The sequence below is a fragment of the Solea solea genome, chromosome 19 (genome assembly GCF_958295425.1).
Source record: "Solea solea chromosome 19, fSolSol10.1, whole genome shotgun sequence".
Classification (NCBI taxonomy): Eukaryota; Metazoa; Chordata; class Actinopteri; order Pleuronectiformes; family Soleidae; genus Solea; species Solea solea.
Genome location: NC_081152.1, coordinates 10978162 through 11004664, shown reverse-complemented (window position 1 = coordinate 11004664; position 26503 = coordinate 10978162). Strand labels below are relative to the sequence as shown.

Here is a 26503-nt window from a genome sequence, read left to right as displayed (position 1 = left end):
GTCATAGTATGTCGTCCAACATCAGTCAAAAAAAGTCATAGGTTAGTATGTTGTCCAAAATCAGTCAAAAACGTCACAGTATAGTATGTCGTCCAAAATCAGTCAAAAAAGTCATAGGTTAGTATGTCGTCCAAAATCAGTCAAAAAAGTCATAGTATAGTATGTCGTCCAAAATCGATCAAAAATGTCATAGTATAGTATGTCGTCCAAAATCAGTCAAAAAAGTCATAGTATAGTATGTCGTCCAAAATCAGTCAAAAAAGTCATAGGTTAGTATGTCGTCCAAAATCAGTCCAAAAAGTCATAGGTTAGTATGTTGTCCAAAATCAGTCAAAAACGTCATAGTATAGTATGTCGTCCAAAATCAGTCAAAAAAGTCATAGGTTAGTATGTCGTCCAAAATCAGTCAAAAAAGTCATAGTATAGTATGTCGTCCAAATTCTGTCAAAAATGTCATAGTATAGTATGTTGTCCAAAATCAGTCAATAAAGTCATAGGTTAGTATGTCGTCCAAAATCAGTCAAAAAAGTCATGGGTTACTATGTCGTCCAAAATCAGTCAAAAAAGTCATAGGTTAGTATGTCATCCAAAATCGGTCAAAAAAGTCATAGGTTACTATGTCGTCCAAAATCAGTCAAAAAAGTAATAGGTTAGTATGTCATCCAAAATCAGTCAAAAAAGTCATAGGTTAGTATGTCGTCCAAAATCAGTCAAAAACATCATAGTATAGTATGTCATCAAAAGTGACCCAAAAATATTTGACCTCGCTGGGATTCAAACCAGTGTTCCTTAAAGAGCAGTATTGCAGTAGGAGCATTGCAAACCACACAGCCAAATGAAGAAACACTGTTTTACCTCAAAGATCATCTAAAATGTCATAGGTTAGTATGTTGTTCAAAATCAGTCAATAAAGTCATAGGTTAGTATGTCGTCCAAAATGTGATAAAAATGTCATAGTATAGTATGTCGTCCAAAATCGATCAAAAATGTCATAGTATAGTATGTCGTCCAAAATCGATCAAAAATGTCATAGTATAATATGTCGTCCAAAATCAGTCAAAAAAGTCATAGTATAGTATGTCGTCCAAAATCACTCAAAAATGTCATAGTATAGTCTGTCGTCCAAAATCACTAAAAAATGTCATAGTATAGTATGTCGTCCAAAATCAGTCAAAAAAGTCATACTATAGTATGTCGTCCAAATTCAGTCAAAAACGTCATAGGTTAGTATGTCGTCCAAAATCAGTCAAAAAAGTCATAGGTTAGTATGTTGTCCAAAATCTGTCAAAAACGTCATAGTATAATATGTCGTCAAAAATCAGTCAAAAAAGTCATAGTATATAGTATGTCGTCCAAAATCAGTCAAAAAAGTCATAGGTTAGTATGTCTTCCGTAATCAGTCAAAAAAGTCATAGTTTAGTATGTCGTCCAAAATAAGTCAAAAAAGTCATAGGTTAGTTTGTCGTCCAAAATAAGTCAAAAAAGTCTTAGTATAGTATGTCGTCAAAATGTGATAAAAATTTCATAGTATAGTATGTTGTCCAAAATCGATCAAAAATGTCATTGTATAGTATGTCGTCCAAAATCGATCAAAAATGTCATAGTATAATATGTCGTCCAAAATCGATCAAAAATGTCATAGTATAATATGTCGTCCAAAATCAGTCAAAAAAGTCATAGTATAGTATGTCGTCCAAAATCACTCAAAAATGTCATAGTATAGTATGTCGTCCAAAATCAGTCAAAAAAGTCATACTACAGTATGTCGTCCAAATTCAGTCAAAAACGTCATAGTATAGTATGTTGTCCAAAATCAGTCAATAAAGTCATAGGTTAGTATGTCATCCAAAATCAGTCAAAAAAGTCATAGATTAGTATGTCGTCCAAAATCAGTCAAAAACGTCATAGTATAGTATGTCATCAAAAGTGACCCAAAAATATTTGACCTCGCTGGGATTCAAACCAGTGTTTCTTAAAGGGCAGTATTGCAACAGGAGCGTTGCAAACCACACAGCCAACTGAAGAAACACTGCTTTAGCTCAAAGATCATCTAAAATGTCATAGGTTAGTATGTCGTCTGAAATCAGTCAAAAAAGTCATCGTATAGTATGACGTCCGAAATCAGTCCAAAAAGTCATAGATTAGTATGTCGTCCAAAATCAGTCAAAAAAGCCATAGGTTAGTATGTCGTCCAAAAACAGTCCAAAAAGTCATAGGTTAGTATGTCGTCCAAAATCAGTCAAAAACGTCATAGTATAGTATGCCGTCCAAAATCTGTCAAAAAAGTCATAGTATAGTATGCCGTCCAAAATCTGTCAAAAAAGTCATAGGTTAGTTTGTCGTCCAAAATAAGTCAAAAAAGTCTTAGTATAGTATGTCGTCAAAAATGTGATAAAAATGTCATAGTATAGTATGTCGTCCAAAATCAATCAAAAATGTCATAGTATAGTATGTCGTCCAAAATCGATCAAAAATGTCATAGTATAATATGTCGTCCAAAATCAGTCAAAAAAGTCATAGTATAGTATGTCGTCCAAAATCACTCAAAAATGTCATAGTATAGTCTTTCGTCCAAAATCACTAAAAAATTTCATAGTATAGTATGTCGTCCAAAATCAGTCAAAAAAGTCATACTATAGTATGCCGTCCAAAATCTGTCAAAAAAGTCATAGGTTAGTTTGTCGTCCAAAATAAGTCAAAAAAGTCTTAGTATAGTATGTCGTCAAAAATGTGATAAAAATGTCATAGTATAGTATGTCGTCCAAAATCGATCAAAAATGTCATAGTATAGTATGTCGTCCAAAATCGATCAAAAATGTCACAGTATAATATGTCGTCCAAAATCAGTCAAAAAAGTCATAGTATAGTATGTCGTCCAAAATCAGTCAAAAAAGTCATAGGTTAGTATGTTGTCCAAAATCTGTCAAAAACGTCATAGTATAATATGTCGTCCAAAATCAGTCAAAAAAGTCATACTATAGTATGTCGTCCAAAATCAGTCAAAAAAGTCATACTATAGTATGTCGTCCAAAATCAGTCAAAAAAGTCATAGGTTAGTATGTCGTCCAAAATCAGTCAAAAAAGTCATAGCATAGTATGTCGTCCAAAATCACTCAAAAATGTCATAGGTTAGTATGTCGTCCAAAATCACTAAAAAATGTCATAGTATAGTATGTCGTCCAAAATCACTCAAAAATGTCATAGGTTAGTATGTCGTCCAAAATCACTAAAAAATGTCATAGTATAGTATGTCGTCCAAAATCACTCAAAAATGTCATAGGTTAGTATGTCGTCCAAAATCACTAAAAAATGTCATAGTATAGTATGTCGTCCAAAATCACTCAAAAAAGTCATAGGTTAGTATGTCATCCAAAATCGATCAAAAATGTCATAGTATAATATGTCGTCCAAAATTAGGCAAAAAAGACATAGTTTAGTATGTCGTCCAAAATAAGTCAAAAAAGTCATAGGTTAGTATGTTGTCCAAAATCTGTCAAAAAGGTCATAGTATAATATGTCGTCCAAAATCAGTCAAAAAAGTCATAGTATAGTATGTCGTCCAAAATAAGTCAAAAAAGTCATAGGTTAGTTTGTCGTCCAAAATAAGTCAAAAAAGTCTTAGTATAGTATGTCGTCAAAATGTGATAAAAATGTCATAGTATAGTATGTCGTCCAAAATCGATCAAAAATGTCATAGTATAGTATGTCGTCCAAAATCGATCAAAAATGTCATAGTATAATATGTCGTCCAAAATCAGTCAAAAAAGTCATAGTATAGTATGTCGTCCAAAATCACTCAAAAATGTCATAGTATAATATGTCGTCCAAAATCAGTCAAAAAAGTCATAGTATAGTATGTCGTCCAAAATCACTCAAAAATGTCATAGTATAGTCTGTCGTCCAAAATCACAAAAAAATGTCATAGTATAGTATGTCGTCCAAAATCAGTCAAAAAAGTCATACTATCGTATGTCGTCCAAATTCAGTCAAAAACGTCATAGGTTAGTATGTTGTCCAAAATCTGTCAAAAACGTCATAGTATAATATGTCGTCCAAAATCAGTCAAAAAAGGCATAGTATAGTATGTCGTCCAAAATCAGTCAAAAAAGTCATACTATAGTATGTCGTCCAAATTCAGTCAAAAACGTCATAGGTTAGTATGTTGTCCAAAATCCGTCAAAAACGTCATAGTATAATATGTTGTCCAAAATCAGTCAAAAAAGTCATAGTATAGTATGTCGTCCAAAATCAGTCAAAAAAGTCATAGGTTAGTATGTTGTCCAAAATCTGTCAAAAACGTCACAGTATAATATGTCGTCCAAAATCGATCAAAAATGTCATAGTATAGTCTGTCGTCCAAAATCACAAAAAAATGTCATAGTATAATATGTCGTCCAAAATCAGTCAAAAAAGTCATAGTATAGTATGTTGTCCAAAATCACTCAAAAATGTCATAGTATAGTCTGTCGTCCAAAATCACTAAAAAATGTCATAGTATAGTATGTCGTCCAAAATCAGTCAAAAAAGTCATACTATAGTATGTCGTCCAAATTCAGTCAAAAAAGTCATAGGTTAGTATGTCGTCCAAAATCAGTCAAAAAAGTCATAGGTTAGTATGTTGTCCAAAATCTGTCAAAAACGTCATAGTATAATATGTCGTCCAAAATCAGTTAAAAAAGTCATAGTTATAGGTTAGTTATAGGTTAGTATGTCGTCCAAAATCAGTCAAAAAAGTCATAGGTTAGTATGTTGTCCAAAATCTGTCAAAAACGTCATAGTATAATATGTCGTCCAAAATCAGTCAAAAAAGTCATAGTATAGTATGTCGTCCAAAATAAGTCAAAAAAGTCATAGGTTAGTTTGTCATCCAAAATAGGTCAAAAAAGTCTTAGTATAGTATGTCGTCAAAATGTGATAAAAATGTCATAGTATAGTATGTCGTCCAAAATCGATCAAAAATGTCATAGTATAGTATGTCGTCCAAAATCGATCAAAAATGTCATAGGTTAGTATGTCGTCCAAAATCACTAAAAAATGTCATAGTATAGTATGTCGTCCAAAATCAGTCAAAAAAGTCATACTATAGTATGTCGTCCAAAATCAGTCAATAAAGTCATAGGTTAGTATGTCATCCAAAATCAGTCAAAAAAGTCATAGATTAGTATGTCGTCCAAAATCAGTCAAAAACGTCATAGTATAGTATGTCATCAAAAGTGACCCAAAAATATTTGACCTCGCTGGGATTCAAACCAGTGTTTCTTAAAGGGCAGTATTGCAACAGGAGCATTGCAAACCACACAGCCAACTGAAGAAACACTGCTTTACCTCAAAGATCATCTAAAATGTCATAGGTTAGTATGACGTCCGAAATCAGTCCAAAAAGTCATAGATTAGTATGTCGTCCAAAATCAGTCAAAAAAGCCATAGGTTAGTATGTCGTCCAAAAACAGTCCAAAAAGTCATAGGTTAGTATGTCGTCCAAAATCAGTCAAAAACGTCATAGTATAGTATGCCGTCCAAAATCTGTCAAAAAAGTCATAGTATAGTATGCCGTCCAAAATCTGTCAAAAAAGTCATAGTATAGTATGTTGTCCGGAATCAGTCAAAAAAGTCCTAGTATAGTATGTCGTCCAAAATCTGTCAAAAAAGTCATAGTATAGTATGTTGTCCGGAATCAGTCAAAAAAGTCATAGTATAGTATGTTGTCCGGAATCAGTCAAAAAAGTCCTAGTATAGTATGTCGTCCAAAATCTGTCAAAAAAGTCATAGTATAGTATGTTGTCCGGAATCAGTCAAAAAAGCCATAGGTTAGTATGTTGTCCAAAATCAGTCAAAAAAGCCATAGGTTAGTATGTCGTCTGAAATCAGTCAAAAAAGTGATAGGTTACTATGTCGTCCACAATCAGTCAAAAAAAATCATAGTATGGTCAGTCATCATCTACCCCTTTATCCTCCACCAGAGGATTGCCGGGGGTGCTGTGCCAATCTCTTCTACATCGGGCGTTAGGCGGGGTACACCCTGGACAGTTCACCAGTCCATCGCAGGGCCACATACTTAGATACAAACAACAAGTATGACCTTTTAAGTCACATTTTGGACGACATACTATAGTATGACTTTTTAGTCACATTTTGGACTACATACTATAATATGACTTTTTAGTCACATTTTGGACGACATACTATAGTATGACTTTTTTGTCACATTTTGGACAACATACTATAGTATGACTTTTTAGTCATATTTTGGACGACATACTATAGTATGACTTTTTAGTCACATTTTGGACGACATACTATAGTATGACTTTTTAGTCACATTTTGGACGACATACCATAGAATGACTTTTTTGTCACATTTTGGACGACATACTATTGTATGACTTTTTAGTCACAGTTTGGACGACATACTATAGTATGACTTTTTAGTCACATTTTGGATTACATACTATAGTATGACTTTTTAGTCACATTTTGGATTACATACTATAGTATGACTTTTTAGTCACATTTTGGACGACATACTATAGTATGACTTTTTAGTCACATTTTGGACGACATACTATAGTATGACTTTTTAGTCACATTTTGGACGACATACTATAGTATGACTTTTTAGTCACATTTTGGACGACATACCATAGAATGACTTTTTTGTCACATTTTGGACGACATACTATTGTATGACTTTTTAGTCACAGTTTGGACGACATACTATAGTATGACTTTTTAGTCACATTTTGGATTACATACTATAGTATGACTTTTTAGTCACATTTTGGATTACATACTATAGTATGACTTTTTAGTCACATTTTGGACGACATACCATAGAATTTATGACATGTCAAATGACATAGAGGAGGAGCTTAATGACAAAATACGAGACAACCGCTTTGCGCTGCAGGTGGATGAAGCTACTCACAATAATAAAGACTGTTTATTAATAGCATACGTCAGATTCATTGATGGCGAAGACTTGAGGGAGGATTTGCTTTTCTGCAAACGTGTCACTACCAGAGCCACTGCAGATGAGTTGTTCAAAATAATTTACACTTACTTGACAGAAGCTGATCTGAAATGGACTGTGTGGGTATATACTTTAGTATGTTGTCGTCCAAAATGTCGGCAAAATGTGGCTCTGTGTCTGTCTTTCTGTCTGTTTGTTTGTACTTCCACACTTGCACTTGCCAGTATGACCAACAGAGGCCGCCAGAAGCTTGTTGCGTGAATGGGGTTAAGTCTGCCATCTCTGAAATTCTTGTTGTTGTTTTTTGTGCCTCTAAAGCGTTTGCTCCCTCTGGATGTCATTGAGATCCATAGTGAGCCCTTTCAAAACCAAATAATGGGCTGAGGTGGTTATAAAAGAGGAACTCATTCTTTAAGCCTCCATTGATACATTGGCATGGAAATGTGAGTTCTGTTCCTGGCACCCCAATGACGTTAATGGCCTAATTTGTGAGCATGAACATCAAGCTACTGATTTTTAAAGTGCAGTTAATGTTGCATGACTGGAAAGAAACTGGATCTGAGCTTAAAGGAATAGTTTGTTGAGGGAGATGGAAAAAGAAAATGCTTCCCAGCAGCATGCAGAGAGGCATAGTCACCTTCAGTTAATGATATAAATTGTAATTCATAGGGGATAGCTGTCTGTTATTTCAGTGAATGATTTCCCCCCGTTTTCAGCTCAATGTGAATATTTTCAACGTGGAATTGTGTTGGGTAAAACCTGGGGGAAAAGAAACGTTCATTGCATTCTACAACCACCTAAGGAAAATATGAATATTTGAATATTTCTGTGTTCCAATCATGAAACAGCTGATTAATTCAGATCCTAATCCTATGTCAGGACACATGAGCCACATCAACTGATCAAAATCACATCGGGTTACATTTGACCACTTGTGAGGTTGTTCTCTGTGCTGCTACATGCTGGCGTCGATGGTCCGAGTGGATTATTAGCCGTAACCCAGATCACTGCTGTCAGTCAAATGAATAAATACATTTTCAAAATAAAGAGCTGATAAAACATCTCTCTGATTGCAGTATTTTTCACCAAGCCTCATAAATTATAGTTTAACACAAAGAGTTAACATCGCAGGGTCACAAATTTCTGGCTTGTAAAAAAAAAACAAAAAAAAAAAACGTGTGAACAAAAATATGCGTTGCTCGCCGTGGATTCCGAAGCCAGGAACACAATTGGTCTCGTGGATGAGTGGGTGTTCTGACATGTGTTAACGCTTTGAGGCAACAACATCCCATTCTTTGGTTTCCTCTAATATGACGTTAACACACCACAAGACGAGCACTCAAGATTACACAGGGAAATGTGGGAATATCGAGTACCAGCTTATCAAATGGGCTATTAACTAACATGCTGTGGCAATTAGCTCTAATAAGATGTCCACTGGCAGGGTGTTATTGTTAACGTGACGCATTTGAGTCACTTCTTTTTGGTTTGAATGAGTTCCTCCACTGGACTGCATTAGTGATTCAAACCCAAGGGTATGTTCGGTATTTCTAAGTAGAGCAAAAAATAGTCACTGTGCACCAGGGAAATAACTACCAGGTGGGTAATAATCGATAATATTCATGGCGATCGGGGATGCAGTGAGACAATCGTCCATAAATACATGAGGAAACCATCTGCACATGTGATAAACAATTTTGGAATGAATTATGTTTGTGGTGGAATTTAAATTGTTTTGGAACTTGTGTGTTAGAATAGGTTTAGATAAATGTTCCGCAGCTGTTCGAGTACTAACCTAAATCAATGTCACCGTCTGTGATACGATCGTCTTATTATACAGAGCTGAAAGAAGCACCCTCTGCTTTTTTCTTTTTAATATATACATTTTTCTTTTTTAATATTTCACATTCTTCAGAAAAAAAGACAATCAAAGCCACATGATACAGGTGTCTGTTTTTTTTTTTGTTTGTTTGTTTTGCAATTTAAAATGTACAATATCATATTTATTATTACAATTCATTTAACATGAGATGAAAATATTGAGACAAAAAAAGGCATTGTTTTTCGTTAACACAATATCCATGGCTTTAAAGTTATGACACTGGCCTGGAAAACAAGTGTATTAAAAGGAGCACAGGTGACCTTACAATCAGTGATTCCTCACGTTTCACTACCTCACATTGTTACCATTGGTTCAGCTGTCTATTTTTAATAAATATTTTTCTTCGGCCGAGACAGAAACGTTCTAAAAATGCAGTCAGAAAAACTGCGTTTGCATGACAATTACAATACTTATCCCCTTTCGATGTCAGCGTTAAATTTAATTTCTATGAATAAGTCTTTGCATAATTTCAACAGGGCCCGTTTTATCGATCCTGTCATCACACAAAGCCTTGCAACTTCAGTTGTGTCCATCAAATGTAATACAAGACTAGTCACTACAAAGATTCCTCACAGAATTGAATTTATGGAGATTTTTTTTTTTTTTTTTTTTTTAATTCTATGTCATGTAAACTTGAAAACAAGTGAGTGATTTCAAAATGGCTTTAACACATTTGAGTTTCACCTTTCAAATGAAGGTAGTAAAGGCAAATAAGTTATGCTATTGATTCCCCCCCCTACTGTTATGTGTTCCAAATAAGCCTCAAAGCACCAAAAAGGAACTACAATAATACATTCGAAGTACTTAAGCCAAGCAGTTTCTCTTGGCTGGATGATATTTAACATGTCCACACTGCAGTCTCTCCTTGATATGTGCAATCACTGGCATTTTGCATTTGAGACATAATGATCACTCCATATATTTCTTCTTTTATTTCTCAAATCTTCTCGTCTTATAATAAAAGTAGGCCACACAAAAATATGTTTTTTTCGGTAGCTTTACCACAATGTCCAGTGAATTTTGTGGGAGATTTTTTTTTTGGGGGGGTGGGGGAGGGAGGGGGGGATGGGGCTCTCCTGGTTTTCAAAATGTACCAGTCACTCGAGCGACACCTGCTGCAGAGCGGCGTGACCGAGTACATCAATCGATGATGTCATTTTGCAAGGAGAAAGACGCGCCGATCACGTCCGAGCTCTCGTCTCATCGGAGTTTGGTGTTGCTGTATGTGTTGCGCTGTACCGAAATGAGCTTCTCCATGCAGGAGGCGCGTCTTTCGTGCAAGGAGCCGTGCCTTAAGTTCCCCGGAGGTCGGCCCTCTTCGCTCCGACAGAAGACGTACGCCATGGTGTCGGTGCGGCTCTGGATGTGGGTGCTGCGCAGGAGCGAGCGACAGTAGTGGCTGATCTTCTCCACTCTGCGAAGTATCAGGTTGGCTTTTCTGTTTGAGAGGGAGTAAACAAAAATAATAAATAAATAAAAATACAATTTGAATAATGTGATTGTCATCGCATGCCTTTTTTTTTTACATTTTTCCACATAGGACACAGTGCGAATGAAAGCACAAAGCTGGTACACTGACAATGTTGTTTTAAATTCAATTAAGTATCTTTTTACAAAACTACTGGAAATTTCTTGAAAAAATAAGTGCAATATAAAAAAATATTATACCTAAGTTAACCATTGTCTGGTGTCTGCAAAAGAAAATCCAGCGCCAAATTCATCCTTGGCGCCGGATTGGACCCATTGGTCGGCCAGTTCTGGCCCGCGGGCCGTACGTTTGACACCCTTGGATTACAGGAACAAATCCTTTATACAACTTAAAAGTAGCTGTGGATTATAATATTGGTAAAATACAGACATATGCAGATATAATATTTTAACTGTTATTTTTTCATATTGTTTATATTTGCTTACAGTTTTCATTTTTGCTTTAAGTCTATATTTTATCTTTGCACTACTTTTGTATATGTATATATACATTTATATACGTATACACTTATTTATTTTTTTCTTGAGTTATAGTTTACAGTAACTACCTCACAATTCAATGCTGTGTTTTTTCTGGTTGCCAAGCAACACAATATCGTTGCCAGTTTCACTGTTGTGTTTTCTGTACAATGACAATAAAAGGAAGTCTTAGTCTAAGATATAAAATCTACACTTATACACTTATAGTCCACTATTAAGGAAAATCATGAAATCGTAAAAACAGTTCATGAAACATTAGGAGAGGCACGTGTGTGGGGTTCAAGAAGGGTCGGCGATTGTGTCGGTTTTCACAACTTTGATGCCGAACAGGACACACTACCTGATGAGCTAGATCAGATTTGCCTCTTCACCCTACATCACTGCTGGTTCATTTGTTGCCACAGTGTGGAAAAAACAAAACTCTTAAACGATACAAAAACAAACAAACGCAGTAGTTGGCTTTCACTTGCACTTTGTCTGACTCCATGTCTGCATGCAAATAAAGCGTTCAGTGTTACCAGTGTTATTATGTCATTCTGATGGTCTTGAACCCACTTTGAACCCTGAGGCACTGACGCTCGTTGAACAGTGCACCAGAGATAGCTTGTCTAGAGTGAGTTAAACCAAAAGATTTGTCTCCAGGTCAAGAGTCTGGACTTGCCATTTATGATGCGAAGGAGGCCATATGTCAGCTCAATTTGGAAAAGATGCAAAAGTTATAAAACTTACTAAACAGAGATATACCTACAGCGTGAGAACTCAAGGTTGTTCGCCTACTATGGATACTGAAATGAGGAAAACACACGTGGAAAAGGGCAAAATTCCATTTGTTTTGAAAAAGCAGTGTCTGCTGAGCATCAACATCTGTCTTTGGTTAGGAAAGGAGTACAGACATCCTTTTCACTTATTTGTTGAAAAAAAGGGGGGGGTGGCGGGGGGGGTATTTTCTCATTTCCCTTAAATTCTTACGTCTGAAACAACAGAATACCAAACACATAATGAAGGGTGGCTTGCAAACACGTGCGCGCCGGACAAATTAAACACATTGTATGTCACACAAGACAGCAACACAACACTGAAAAGAAAGAAAATGAAAAAAAAAAAAAAAAAAAAAAAAGACTCATTATGTTATTTATGCACAAACTTCCATGGTGCAACCACGGCATGTCAGTAAAAGTAACTTAAGCAACAGAGTTCCTCTGAAGTGATTACAACACAAAACACCGTTTCTATGAAATTAAACCTCAGAACCAAACTAAACACTAAATAAAGGGAGACGGATTTGTGGGAAAATAATGCTTAAGTACAAGATAATGGTTGTATTTACAGTGAAGGTTTAAAAAAGAAGATCATAGCACATCCAGAGAACAAAACAATTTTGAAAGGAGCTAGTGTTCAGTTGAAACAATGCTGGTGGAATAGCTCCTGGGATTCTCAGCTCCTGACGGAGTGCTGACTATGCTAATGTTTCACTTGGCCATTCTGTTACCTTTTAAAAAGGCACCACCAATAGAGCCTGCTTGTAAATTACCCCAACGGGGCTCAACGCTGCCAACTTCAGGCAGTAAATAATCCATGCTCGCTCATCCAAAAGCTGCCCCCACCTCTCACACGTGCCCGCACACAAACACATCCACAAACACACTATTTGACCACCTTCAATCCCCATATTAAGTCTCGGCGGCCAACCCGCGCCTCCCACCCCCCTTCACCAATCAGAGAGAAGCATAATCTTTCTACAGACGAAACTTATTCCGCAATTATTATATTATTTATGGCTTGAAAGGACTGCTTCCAGGCAGTAGGGGTGGACAAACAAAAACATTGGACCATAATTGGACAAACCAACACACGGACCAACCAAAGCAGTTGGTTCATCATCCCTGGATCAAATGCCTTGTCACGCATAAATCTTCCAAGTTTTATACTTTTTTATGTATTGTTTATTACCCCTCTGTGCAGTTCAGTTAGTCAGTAAACATTCCATTGTGTCCATGGTGACGTAATGTCTGTTCACACAACAATCCGTCTGTGGGGGTGTCCCCATAAAGAGGGGTCATGAGTGTGGGGATGTCAGAGTGGCACGATGTGGACATGAAGGAACATTTTTTTATGAGATAGAGGAGGAAATGGGAGTTGGAAGTAGAGTTTGGTGTTAGGTGACTATCAAATTTAGTGTTTGGCTTGGCGGTCAAACCCGCTTTCAGCATCACACTGGTAATTCGAGGCGCGACAGTAACTGTGGAGTTTTCACGGTGACCTTGCTTGCTTGCTTTTCAGAAGAGGTTTCTGTAGAGAGGGGATGGATGGGTGGGTGGGTGGGGGGACAGGCCAATTCATCAACAACGCCAGTGCTTCGTGGGAGCGCAGACAATACCATGAGGAATGACTGAATTGTCTGAATCTGGCAGCACCAGTCCAGACAGCCCGTGCTTTTGTTATGTAAGAAACCTCAGGATGACTGTAATTGATCCTTAACAGCACGTCATTAAACAAGATGACAAGGAGACTCGTATGCGTAGTGACAGACTGGGAAAAATGAGTACATTTCTAGACGAGAAAACAACCGTTACACATAAAATCCTGAACAAACTGTAAAAGTGGAAAACATGCGAGGCATTCTTGTGAGCCTTCATGGGACTAAACGGCTCACCTGGGACCCAGCTCATCCTCACTGCGCCACACAAAGTCCCCAAACTTCTCGTAGTGGGAGTTGTAGTGATGCTGTACTCTGTAGAGCAGGGGTGGCGAGACCTCCATCAGTGTGTTGTAGGCCATCTGCTGCTCCTTACCACTGGTGTAGCCATTGTACAAGTTGTACACCTTGTCTGCAACCTCTGTGAGGAAGTAGGAGACAGACAGAGGCACAATGGGGAGAGGGGGGGATTTGTTATGAGAAGGGAAAGCAAATAACAGAATTTATTGGACAAAAAATAAATGATTAACTTCCCTAACTTTTCAAATACACTAGATTCACCTCTTTCCTGAATGTGTCTTTGGAGGTAGTTTGAGGACACGTGGCAAAAATGCATGAGAGACTGCCTCCTCTGCAGATACTATTAACACTGAATTATTTTATTTTGACAGCAACATCTTATTTCATGTTACAGCTGTGCGATAAGAGCTTTGATTCGCTCTGCTCCTGCAGACAATCTTCTCTTTTTCTACCTGCCACTCACACTGCCAAAAAAAATAAACCAGGGGTGTCAAACATACGGCCCGCGGGCCATAACCGGCCCACCAGTGGGTCCAATCCGGCCCCCAGGATTATGATTAGAATCTAATCCTATTGTGATATGATATTTTTCAGTTACAGATACCTGCACATGGTTACTCCGGTCAATTAGGTATAATATTGTTGAAATTGCACTTCAAGACATTTCTGGTTGTCTTGTAAAAAGATACTTCATTTAATGAAAAACAAGGGGAAACATGTTGAGTGCTTCTTGCTAATAGGTTATCATGCTATTGCTACAAACACAATTTTATTTTGCACATACAGACATGATGTCCCTGCCTACGGAAGTTCCAGGACACATTGTAATGCCAGATGTGAGCAGTTACCGGCTCAGCAGTACTAAAAACTAAAATTTCGAATGAGACTTGCAATAACAGAAAAAAATATACCTGGACAAAACAGTGGATTAGTACATGCACTGTACGGTATAGACAAGAGATGGAAACAAAAATGTTGAAAGGAGGCCGAGTGGTTAAAAGGTGAGCGGCGTACCTTCAGCCCGGCTGTCATCCACCATCGGACAGGATGTCCGTACAGAGACGAAGCTTGATTCGGAGTGACTGCCTCGGCTATCCACTGCATTGAGAGTAAACCTAAACATGACAGAAACAAAAAAAAAAAAACAGAAACAAGAATTTGTGAAAAATCCCAACACCAGGTAAGAAAGAAATGGTGGAAGTGAGTGAGAAATATTAGGACAAGCCGTTTCCAGCGTATCCTTGACCAAAACACTTCACAATCTCCATCAACATTTGTGATGAAATACCTAATATTTCACTACATCAACTAGTAAACTACATACAAAAAAAAGGGGAGAAACATTATTGGTAGGTAATGGAAATATTCAGCACAGATTTTAATACATTTTTTGAAAACAAAAACACCCTGAAGTCCAAATATGACTTTTTGTGCATCTACAAGATAGATGCCTTGCTATACAACAGTGGTCTATAAATACATTAATATGGTGTTGTTTGTGTAGGGTTGAGAGATAATAACCTTCAGGAAAGAGTGATCTCGCTAGAAAAGAACATAGTAATTTGATCAGAGTGTCTGACATCGCATACATTTTGTTTGTTTTTTTCAGAAAGTGTCCTCTGAACAAGGATATAGGGTTCAGGGATTTGAAATGAGTACATCCAGTTCCACACTGGCAGCGTAAAGAAAAGTAAAGGTGCATCTGCCTTGACTGCCAGACCTCTATGAGGACAAAGTTCCTCCCTCTGAAAATGTCAAGCATCACAATTTTTCCGGGTTCCATGACAGCTTTCAGGACCACTCTGGACCCCGATAAGAAACCATAGCGAACAGTTCAAGACAGTGCAATCGGAGACGGGGGCACAATGAGGGAACGTAATGCATCTCAAGTATGGTGACACACAGCTTGGAATAGAGAAAGACAGTGTATGACCTTTACATGTCCTTTTGAAAATGCCAATCGGTGTACTTCTGAATAAGAAAAAGTATGAGGAGCAGCTAATCGTACTGAATCTAAAAAAGGATTAAAAAATGGTACACATGAAGCTGTCCGTATCCTAGCAGCAGCGGGAAATACATGATGCTTAAACTCCATTTAGCGGCTTACTTTAACTTGAATATACTACAATAAGAAATTTGAAATCTCTGGTGTGAAAAGGGCAATAATGTTCACTTTTGAAAAAGTGGGAAAAGCATCGGTCAACTCTTCAACCAGGGCTGTTTCAAGAGACTTGAAAATAGCAGGTAAAAAGGACCCAAGGGGGCCCTACATCAAACTGAAGCATAGTAAGGTAGTGGCATTGAGCATTTTTAAGGTGCTTCTAACCATAGTGCCGCCTCCTACATAGCTACCCATAAAATTTAAGAGGGTTCTCACAAAACTGTCACTGCTGTGGAGTCATGTACACTCACAGGCCACTTCTCAAGGTATTATGTGTACATTTTAAAAGTGTCCATTGTGGTCTTCTGCTGCTCTGCTGTAGCCCATCTGCTTCAAGGTGGGACATGTGGTGCACTTAGACATAGCCTTCTGCATACCTTCGTTGTAATGAGTGGTGTTTTGAATTACTGTTGCAAATTACGGTTATAGTTCTTTCGTTCTGAACCAATCTGGCCATTCTCCTCTGACCTCTGGCATCAACAAGGCATTTTTCGCCCAAAGAACTGCCGCTCATTGGATGTTTTCTCTTTTTCAGACCATTCTCTGTAAACCCCAGGGATGGTTGTGTGTAAAAGTTCCAGTAGATCAGCAGTTTCTGAAATACTCAGACCAGGCCATCTGGCATGGACAACTACACCATGTTCAAAGTCATTTTAATCACATTTCTTCCCCCGTTCTGTGTGAAAGTGTGTGTGAATGGCAAAGCAAGACTAGCAAGACTAGAAAAGCATTATACAAATACAGACCTTTTACCATTCAGTTGCTGCCAAGTGATTGGTTGATTAGATATTTGTATTAATAGTTGAATGGGTGTGTCTAAAGAAGTGGTTTGTGACTGTCAGCACCTGCTCTTGGGCAACCCCTCTTATCTCGGGGGCCCCAGGCAATCGCCTACATTGATTCTACTATTGCGATGCCCCTGGAGGTAACTGCCTGAACGAAAGCTAATTCTTGACACTTGTAAAAAGCAAAAATGATATTTGCTCACTGCTCTGTGAGATTTCCAGGCAGCTAGTGCAGACAACAAGGCATTACTGTACCTCGCCAAGAAACAGGTGAAACACATAATCCTCTGCAAAATCCCGAAACCGTAAGGATTAAAAGAAAGCTATATTACTACGTGTTATCTGTTTATAATAATAGTTTATGTAATACATTGGGACATATATTTTATGGCAAGAAGCAGCCGACAACTTTGCATTGTCAAACCATTTTCACAGTCTTCATAGAAATAGCGTTTTTACAGCAGAATGTGAATTGAGAAACATAAGTAATTTAAGTATTGAGAAACACTTTGTAGCTCGTCATGACAAACTATAAGCTTTGATGAGTATTTCCACAGAGTTACCACGGTAAAAACAACAGAATGACAAAAGGAAACCACAAAACACACTGAGAGAAAAAAAATGAACGCAGATGGCATTCCAGTGCTAAATGCTTATAGGAATATATGACAATAAAGACATTAGGGTGGCGTTCTTTTCATAAAAGTTGCTATTTCTTAATAAAGTCACACGCATTTATGTATTTTTTTTGGCTTTTAGAGTAATATATTTTGAGAGCTGCTACACTGCTGTCAAAAGCATGTTTTGTGTGTAACATGACCTGTTTGCACATTGCTCACATAGTTTGTCTGGTCTTGTTATTCAGCAGGGGGGATGTGGTATTCCCCAAGAACCTCACAAAAGACGCATGGGCCTCGCTGGCTCCTCTGCCCAGCAAAACAATGCCAACATGTAACAGTCACTGTTTAAATTATGTGGCAACATAACGTGCAAATGGAGGAGGAGGGGGGGGGGGGCCGTAAGGCGGGAGTTTTATCGAGACAATTTGTAAAGGGTTTGTTTTTAGGGCCCAGGATGTGAGCTTGCCAGCCTTTAACTGCTGTGTTTGGTTGTTTTAATGCTTGGCATCAGTGACAGGCACTTTTTTTTCCCTTTCTCAGCCCCTACAACAATTACAAGATTGTTAGATACAGTAATAAAGCTGTTTGTGCAAAAGACGTTAAGACTCTCAGAGAATGAGTGATGGAGATCTGATTTTTGTTTGTGTAAACAACGGATAATGTGTGAGGGGAATCTGGTATTTTTCAGACAATGTATAAGTAATGTCATTGACACGCACACTCTAATACACTTGTCAACAATAAAAGTGGAGAGAGGATACCCAAGGAAGATGCTAAAAAGTGGCGAGACTGCCCTGTGGTCTTTTTTTTATTCCCTGCGTCATCTGAGCATGAATTGTTATGGCACAAATGTACCGGAAACAAAACGACAATGGCTCAGAGACAAAGTTAGAGTGGTTTCTATTTTGTGTCTTTTACTTTGGTCTTTCTTTCACTCAGTCTATCAGTTGATCTGATTGCGGAAATAAAAAAAATATATGAAGCACTGTTCCAAGGAGAAAGTGGGGTTTGCTGCAAACATTAATGGCTAAATGGCTATGATGGAAATGATGATGCACTGTTGTTAAAAAAAGAGGAAGACATTTTAACCAGGACTTGCGCTCCCACTAATGCCGATCAAAGTCAAAATTGATGAAAACCCAATAGTGACCAAATTAAAATGTTTCCACTGGTCAAAAGCCAGGGATTAAATTATTTTTTTGATAAATGGAAATTGAATATAATTCTCTACCATGGCTCCAAGTGTGCAGTATATGCAGTATTAGTTCTTTTTTCCTCTACATCTACACTCAGTACGTTTACATGTACAGTTTAATTGAGCTAAAACCGTAGTTTCTAGCTCAATTAGTAGTGACTAAGACAGGCAATCGAAAAACTTGCAGTCCGAGTATTCAAGAAGAAAATTGATTTATTGGCCGTGTACGTCTGACTCCGCCTCCACAGGTGGCGCTGTATGTCTCTGTAAGCTAGTGCCTATTCCTGTTGACCTTTTTGGTGCATGCGAAGAACACCAAGTCCGCCTAAGCGTATACATGCGGGAGTAATCGGACTATGAATTGCATTATGTATGTGAGTCTGACTAATACTAGCTCGATTTTAGTCAGACTAATGTGTTTACATGATATCAAGAAAACCGAACTATTGTCTTTGTTCGACTAAAGTCAGACTTGTAATATGCATGTAACGCACTCTTTGATTGCATAATAGTTTAGCTCTGTTTATCTCTGGTCAGTTCCAGGACTCTCGCTTCTGTTTTCAGGCTCTATAGCTGCACAAGGATCCTTTGGATGCTGCTGGCTTTTGTCCATTTTGTCCATAGTTTTAAAAGCTCAGCAAACAATGAAGTTGACAAATAGCCGATTTGTGTTTGGGTAAATTAACAAAGTTGCCATTTAAGTAACCATTGTACTTTAATTGAATGAGGCAGTGAATGGTCGGACAAGAAATGAGATCCCTGAGAGAGAAAGACAGAGGGCAAGAGAGGAGGAACAAGAGACAGTGAGGATCAATTAGGGCAGTGTCTCTGGTTTGCTGGGAGATGACACATGCCTTTTCCATGACACCAGCATTTGGACAATCGAGCCAGCCCACAAATCATTCAAAAACACAAAGAAATATTTCTCATTGCCTTAAAAACTTGTGGCAGCTTACAGTATTTAATGAGTTAAAAGTATCACTTGTGCAATTGACTATATGAAATTGCCTTGTCATTAATCGTAAATCAGGGGAAAGAAATGCTTAGCTCGGAATGAGCTCACTCGCAGATCAGCAAGAATCCATAGTCCACAGTAATAAAGCAATAAAGCTCGATTAAAAAACTCAATCAGTTTCATGAACCCCTGATATTTCGTAAAAGGTTTCAGTGAAGTGAGCGAAAGCCAGACAGGCCACTGCTTTGATAAGATTCCTTACATAACTTTCAAATGGTACAATGCACGTGTGAAATATGTTTGAAGCTCGCCAAGATTAAACGACTCAAGAAGGTCGTTCTTGTCTTAAAACACCTTGTAAACACAGACGCCATAAAAAAAACAAAAAACAAACACCATGTGAAGCAACACACCGAGTAGCAAAAAGAGTAATGGAACTCATTTTACTTCAACAAGTCGACAACAAATGATAAGCCACAATATTTTGGTTCAGTTTCTGTTCTGCGCCGCTGTTGCTGCACAGCTGCACTGAACCATTGGCAATGCACATGGGAATGACATTTTAGTAATCCAATGAGTATATCAACACGTAGGGTAGGCAATTCTCTAAAGAAAAACAAATCTGTACACCAGAAGCCATTCTAAAAATTAGTTTTTCGCATCAACATTAGCTCACCACAACTGCAATTGCTGACCATTTAAGAAAATAAATAAAAACAGATATCGGAATGGGCAGTGTTCATTTTCAGAGAGCAAACAACATTTCAGAAGGTTTCAGTGGGAATATCAGAGCCACAGAAGCCTTGGTAATGATCAAGTGTAAAGCCAATACCAGTAGAGGTCTTATCAGGTCCTTGATTAAGACAAGCGGAGTTGGCTGCAAACAGATGTGCCCTCAGACGTAATTCCGACGTAAGTTCTGCTCTTATCAGAGAAAAACAACACTGTGGAGAATGCCTAAACAAAGATAACACTGCTACAAAGTTGGAAATGAGGCTCTTGTTGCAGGTTTTTGTTGGTGGGAGCCTGACTTCTACAGATTAGCCTAATAATTACTCTCCCACTATTCTTCATCGACTGTCAAAGCCCTTTGGGAAACACAAAATTGTGAATATTTAACTAAATAGAATGTGAATGTGTTGTTGGCATTTAAATTACCATCCAATTTGTTTTTACAACTGTGTAATTGGAGAGTTTTGCATGCCCTCAAATAGCAATCGAAAGACTCTAACTTGAGTGTTTGATAAATTAAATAAAGTTTCCTTTTGTCTACTTGTAATATGCCGATGTTTAACATCACATGTATTTATTAATTTGTTTTATTATTATTTATATATATGTATATATATATATATATATATATATATATATATATATATATATATATATATATATATACACATATATATATACATATACATATATATTAATTCATACACATACTTGCCTAGCCTGTAAATTAAGGCAAGTATAACACTACATTAAGTTTTCCCATTGCTTTAAATCCCAAGTGTTTCTTTTTTTGGGGACAACATGGATGTTCTCAAAACAAACCAAGGCCAAATAAGCGAGATCATTTCAAAGATTAACAAAACCTGAGAACACAATGAAGAGCTGAAAGACAGCACATGTCCATTGTGTCCAACGGCAGCCAAAACAACATCTGGGTATTGTCTGGTTTACCCATTTATTTCACAATACCTCATTTCTAAGATAAATGCACCTTAAGAATAAAATGCACATTTAAATCTTATCTTATCTTACACATTATTCCAGTAAACAATGCTATAAACAGCTGGTTCTTTAAATGGGAATAGACATGAAATTAAAGGTAGGGTAGGAGATCATTTTCTGGTGCAATTTTTACCATATTGCTTAAAATCCTCTTCACAACCCGATTGTAAAAACTTCATTAAGGCATTGTCACAAAAATGAAACAGGCAGGCCTGTAAAAACACCATCCAATCATATTGAACTGCCTCTACAAAATAATTGGATTGTGATGCATCAATCAAACTGCCATCTGCATGTGGTTCACAGGAGCATTGTCAAAAACTGAAATAGGCAGGGATTAAGAGGCCTATGCCTATGCATGCTTCCTCCAGGATACAATACATCGCTAGTTTCCAGGTTGGTAATTTTCAACTTCAGTTGAGTAATTGAGTTGTATTCTTAGTTTACTTTCAGAGAGCCTATTGGAAAATCAGGCCATGGACTTCTGGCATATTTACAGAACTGTCAATAGGCATTGCCCATCTCAAATAAACAATACATGAAAAGAAATGTCACTAGCAATTAGTTTCATTGTGCAACGGTTTACAAGCGGAATTTAGTTTTCACTGCAGTTTTACGGCGTGTAAATCTGTATTCCTGTGTGTTATTGATATTAATCGTAACAATGATCCAGGTGGAATTAAGAATGGCTGACAACACCAAAGAGAACATAAAAGCATGGAGACAATTAGCACTTCCAACATGTTGAGGCTAATAAACTGATAAACTCAAGCCAGATGTCACTACGTGCTGTAGGTGATTGTGCAGCTGACACTCATTTTAATATTATGGGCATGGCTGCACTTTTTTGGGTTAGGGTCAAATTAGATATATTAAAGTTAGGGTCTAGATCAGGGAGGTCCCACATAGTTCTCAGGGTCAAACCTCTTCTACTATACAGTACAAAAAAGTATATGTTTACAATAATTCTAATATCCTTGAGGATACTGGAAATAACTGCAGACTTTTCATACTTTACACAATGCGTTCCTGATGTGTAGTCATATGGTGTAGAAATAAACAGACACAACAAATCAAAGGTTGTTTTTTTTACTCGAAAAGACTTTGCAAGGGCATCAAAAGACTTACTTGTACAGACTGTCGGGTTCCAGGCACTTGAAGACCACGGAATAAAGCACAGAGTGAGGACGGTCTCCACTTCTCCTGCCGGCAACAACACAGGACGAGCCCAGACCAGAGAACAGATCGTCCATCAAACTCAGAACCTCACCTGGCAGAGACATAAGTGAGAAATGATGTAAGGTAGAAGAAACAAAGACAAACTCACAAAAAAAAATCACTTGAAAAAATTCTATTTGTCCTGATTTCCCATCTGTAACACTGTTTTGCCAAAAAGGCAAAAAGCAAAAAAAAAAAATTAAAGTTATCTTTTTACAATGTCTTCCATCTGTTGTTCTTAGTAAACCAAAACATTGCCACATGTTCCTGACCCACCACATGTTTCAACACAGGAAGACAATGGTTCGCAGCATAAGTTTAATCATGAATGAATTTCTGCATTTTTGGAAAGCTGTTCTTTCCTAATCAATGACTGCAACTCTGGTGTGAGTTTCACTTACCCCCGGTCAGGTGGGAGCAATTTTGCTCGAACCAAGCCCAAGGCTAAATTAAATATGGCATTTTACTGGCAGCGACTTATACACACTACATTACAGGAGTGTAAGAAAACAGAATTTATTTCCTTTTCGGGCACATGGTTCAGTTACAGTGATATCTCACCGAACACCCCTGTGTCTCACAAAACACTACTTCACAAGTTGTGAAATATCTTTCATGTCAGCTTACGGGAAAGGCGAGAGATGCACACTTGTTCATTTAGACACACAAATACATTTCGCCAGTTTCCAGTGCTCATGGGGGTGATGGAAAAAAAGAGGGAGCTGTCAAAATAGTTTAAAAGCTCTCAAATGGTTGGATTTCCAACTATTCCTACACGAGCTAAAGGGCAGCTTAGTCTTAGCTTATGATACATGGGCCAACACATAAACAGAGGGAGTAAGTCTGGCTGGTAGGACGCACAGGGATGGTAAGAAAAGGTTGCAGAGGAGGAAAAAGAACTGCACAAATGAAGGATTTGACCTTTTCACAGAAAGACCTCTGTGTATTCGAGGTTTCCCCCAAACACATTCCTGCACTGTTGCTCTTTCTAATGTTTTACTTTTTTAAACATGAATCTCATGTTCGCAGTCGTTCAATTTGTTGTGAAAACTTGCTTAGGCCTGCAAAGAAAAAAGAAAAATGTCCATTTATCAACAGGGAAAAGCCATAATGTCTTCTATATTGTTTTATCTCTGCTAAACTTCAACTTAAGCAGCAGAGCAGTCACATTGTCTTTTAGATTTTGGTACACTGGAATTGAAACGCTTCATATTTGTCGCACTTTTTTTCCAACGTTATTATTTATGGAACAGATGTGCACTCTGTTTGGTTGCCATTTAAACATTTACTTTAAATTCGTTCTGACATTACTTCTTATCGTTTCAAGAAGGGGCGGCCTGTTATCGATCCCATCTGCTTCGTGTTCACAATGAACACATGATAAGGAAGAGGTTCAGCTGGATCGTTCGTGATTACACGCAAGATATGGATTTCCTGGAACATCGTTCTTTCCACTACTAATTTTTTTTAAAAAAAAAGTAAAAACGAATTGAATTAAATGTTATTGATCGCGGAAGTTCAAATCTGTGAACATCTTTCTAACTTTTACTTAACTTTGGTTATAATGATTCCTTGCAATGCCCCGGGCTTTAGAGAATACCTTTTCAACTCATTCCCAACATAAAATTAAACTCTCTGTCCATCGTGCAGCTTACGCCCCTTTTTGCTTATGCAGCACTCAAGGTAATTCATGGGAATTATATTTATTTAGTTGTTTATTTATTTATTTACCAATTTGTCTTTTTTTCCATGTCTGGGGCTCCACACAAAACAACCAACACAAGAATAAAACTTGTTTCATTGTATTTAGGGGGGAAAAAACAAAAAAAACCCACACAACATAATTTTTATTAGACATGCTTGAAACTCAAAGCACTCGGTTAAGATTAAAGAAAAGATTGTGGTATTGGTTAAATACGATGAAAGTTAGGGTGCTGACTTAATGCATGATGTTTACTTTATGTGTAATATTTAACCATAACCAGATTTTTTTTAACCTAACCTAACCTCAACCAAAGCATTTTCGTAGCCCAAACCTAACCACACACACACACACACACACACAGGGCTCATGATGTGAAACCTGTTTTCCGCTGTCAGTGCTCTGCACTTAGCATAGCCATTTAGCTTGACGGCGTAGCACGTCAGCAGTGTTAGGAATCTAAATATAAATACTATATACAGTATTTTCTAAGATGATATTAGACCGACTTAATGCACAATGTTTACTTTATGTTTAATATTTAACCATAACCACATTTTTTTTTTAACCTCAACCAAAGCATTTTCGTAGCCCAAACCTAACCACACACACACACACAGGGCTCATGATGTGAAACCTTAGCACTTAGCATAGCAATTTAGCTTGACGGCGTTGCACGTCATCAGTGTCAGGAATCTAAATATAAATACTATATACAGTATTTTCTAAGATGATATTAGACCCAGGATTCCAAATTAGACGTTATTGTCCAGAAGACATGCACATTCAGGTGTTTCCTGGACGACGCTTAGCATTTTCCCATAGCATTTTTCCCTGCCTGAAAACCATTGGCAGTACCTTCTCCATTCTCTTATTTGCCTAGCAATTAGCAGGCTAATCATGTTGACACACCAAAAGTTGGTGGAACACTAAATCACGCCGAGCAGACCAATTCATCTTTCACAGTAATGATCTACTTAGGACTGACCGTTGACCCAAATCACCCTGCATTTCAAGGCTTTTCCTTCACCTTTCAGTGCGAGCGTCTACGAGAAGAATGCCCGTTGACTTTTTTTTTTTTGAAAGTAGAAAGACACTTCTAAATACAGTATAGACCAAAAAGAAAAGAGGAAAAAAAAATATGTGATGATAATAAAAAGGACGGCAGCTGCTGTGATGTTTTGGATGACAGCAGGGAGAGGAATCATGATGTTCTGATAATAAAAAAAAAACATCACTGAGCTGATGTGTGACAACTTTATAGCAACTTTTGTACATTTTGTAAAAAAGAAAAAAAAAGAGACTTCTTTGTAATAATTTTAAGACCAAAGTCCAATATTTTTATTATCTTTACTAACAGTAAGCACAGAACAAATGTGTTCATATGTGCTTATTTTATTTTTTATTTATTTGTTTCCCTATTTTTATATAGTATTTGTTTATGTGTACTTGTATAAGCTTGATTTTATTTTCATTTTGTATATATAGAGTATATATTGTTTTTGATTTGGTATATTGAAAATCAATCCTATCAGGTTTGCCCGTTCATTCATCTAAGACTGCAAGTATGAGTACTAATGTGCAGCCAGCTTAAAATAATAAAATGAGTATAATATGTACCAAAGGCTGTCATTATGTTAACGCAACCAAAATAATGTAATAATACAAGGGTTCCCTACAGGTTTTGACAGAAGTAATGTCAGGAGAACATTAGTGCAACCAAAATAGAACGTTCTATAAAGGTTGAACGAAGGTTGTGACAAAGGCTAAAGTTAGGAGAACTATAGGAAAACGTTCCATGACATTCCCACAACTAAAAGGTAACATTCCCAGACTGTTGTGGGAACCAGAAATTGTTAGCAGGGCTTTGCAAAGCGATCATGAAAACCACAATTCTCAGTTAGTGTGTATAAAATGAAATTCTACATTACTTTATAATCACATGAGATTATAACCAATGAGCTTTATTAAAAAGATGATGTTTCCACTAAGAGGCCCTTAAATACTCAATACACTACATTTACTGACAATAGAGAAAAGTATTATGATAATATCAAATGTTGAGTTATTTCTCTGTCAAATTATTCTTTGCAGACCAATTAATCTTTGTTGAAGAGAGATAATTAATGATCTGTTAAAGACACGGCCGCTGACCTAATTCCCCCTGCTTTTGTTGTACCTTTCATGGCTATTCCTTCACCTTTCATTGCAGTAACTACGTGCAGAAAATTGCCAAATGCCAAATTTCTACTACTTTACAGAGGAGAAAGAGTCCAAATACAGTCGAGACTAAATTAGAGCAAAAGGAGGAATGAATAGAATGAGTAAAATGGATGGGTGCTTCATCATAGACCTGATGTGTGACTAATGATGATGACAATTATCACATTATCTATTATCTTATCTAATTTTGACTCATCCTTATATTGTTGACCAGTATTGATTAATTTCATAGAGCCTTGCTTTGAATAAGCTTAATTTATTTGAGTGTTGGCAAGAAGCAAGTAATTTTTTCTCCACTGCTGAGGCACTTTTTTTCTCCCTCTGTCTCTTTTTTAAAATGTGTTACAGCATCGTTGTTATTTATGGAAGCGCAG

The 26503-nt window shown here is 37.2% G+C and overlaps 1 protein-coding gene across 3 annotated transcripts in view; it reads right to left on the bottom strand.

Moving 5' to 3' along the window:
• Positions 1 to 8901: 8901 nt before the first annotated feature.
• Positions 8902 to 26503, bottom strand: part of LOC131446138 (astrotactin-2) — a 249769-nt gene continuing 232167 nt past the window's right edge. For all 3 annotated transcript variants that reach the window (XM_058617167.1, XM_058617168.1, XM_058617169.1), the window contains 4 exons: positions 22115 to 22256; positions 14551 to 14651; positions 13474 to 13657; positions 8902 to 10290 (listed from right to left, as the gene is read on the bottom strand). In XM_058617167.1, the coding sequence (XP_058473150.1) occupies positions 10053 to 10290; positions 13474 to 13657; positions 14551 to 14651; positions 22115 to 22256 (665 nt within the window). In that variant the 3' untranslated portion in view covers positions 8902 to 10052. The remainder of the gene's footprint in view (positions 10291 to 13473; positions 13658 to 14550; positions 14652 to 22114; positions 22257 to 26503) is intronic.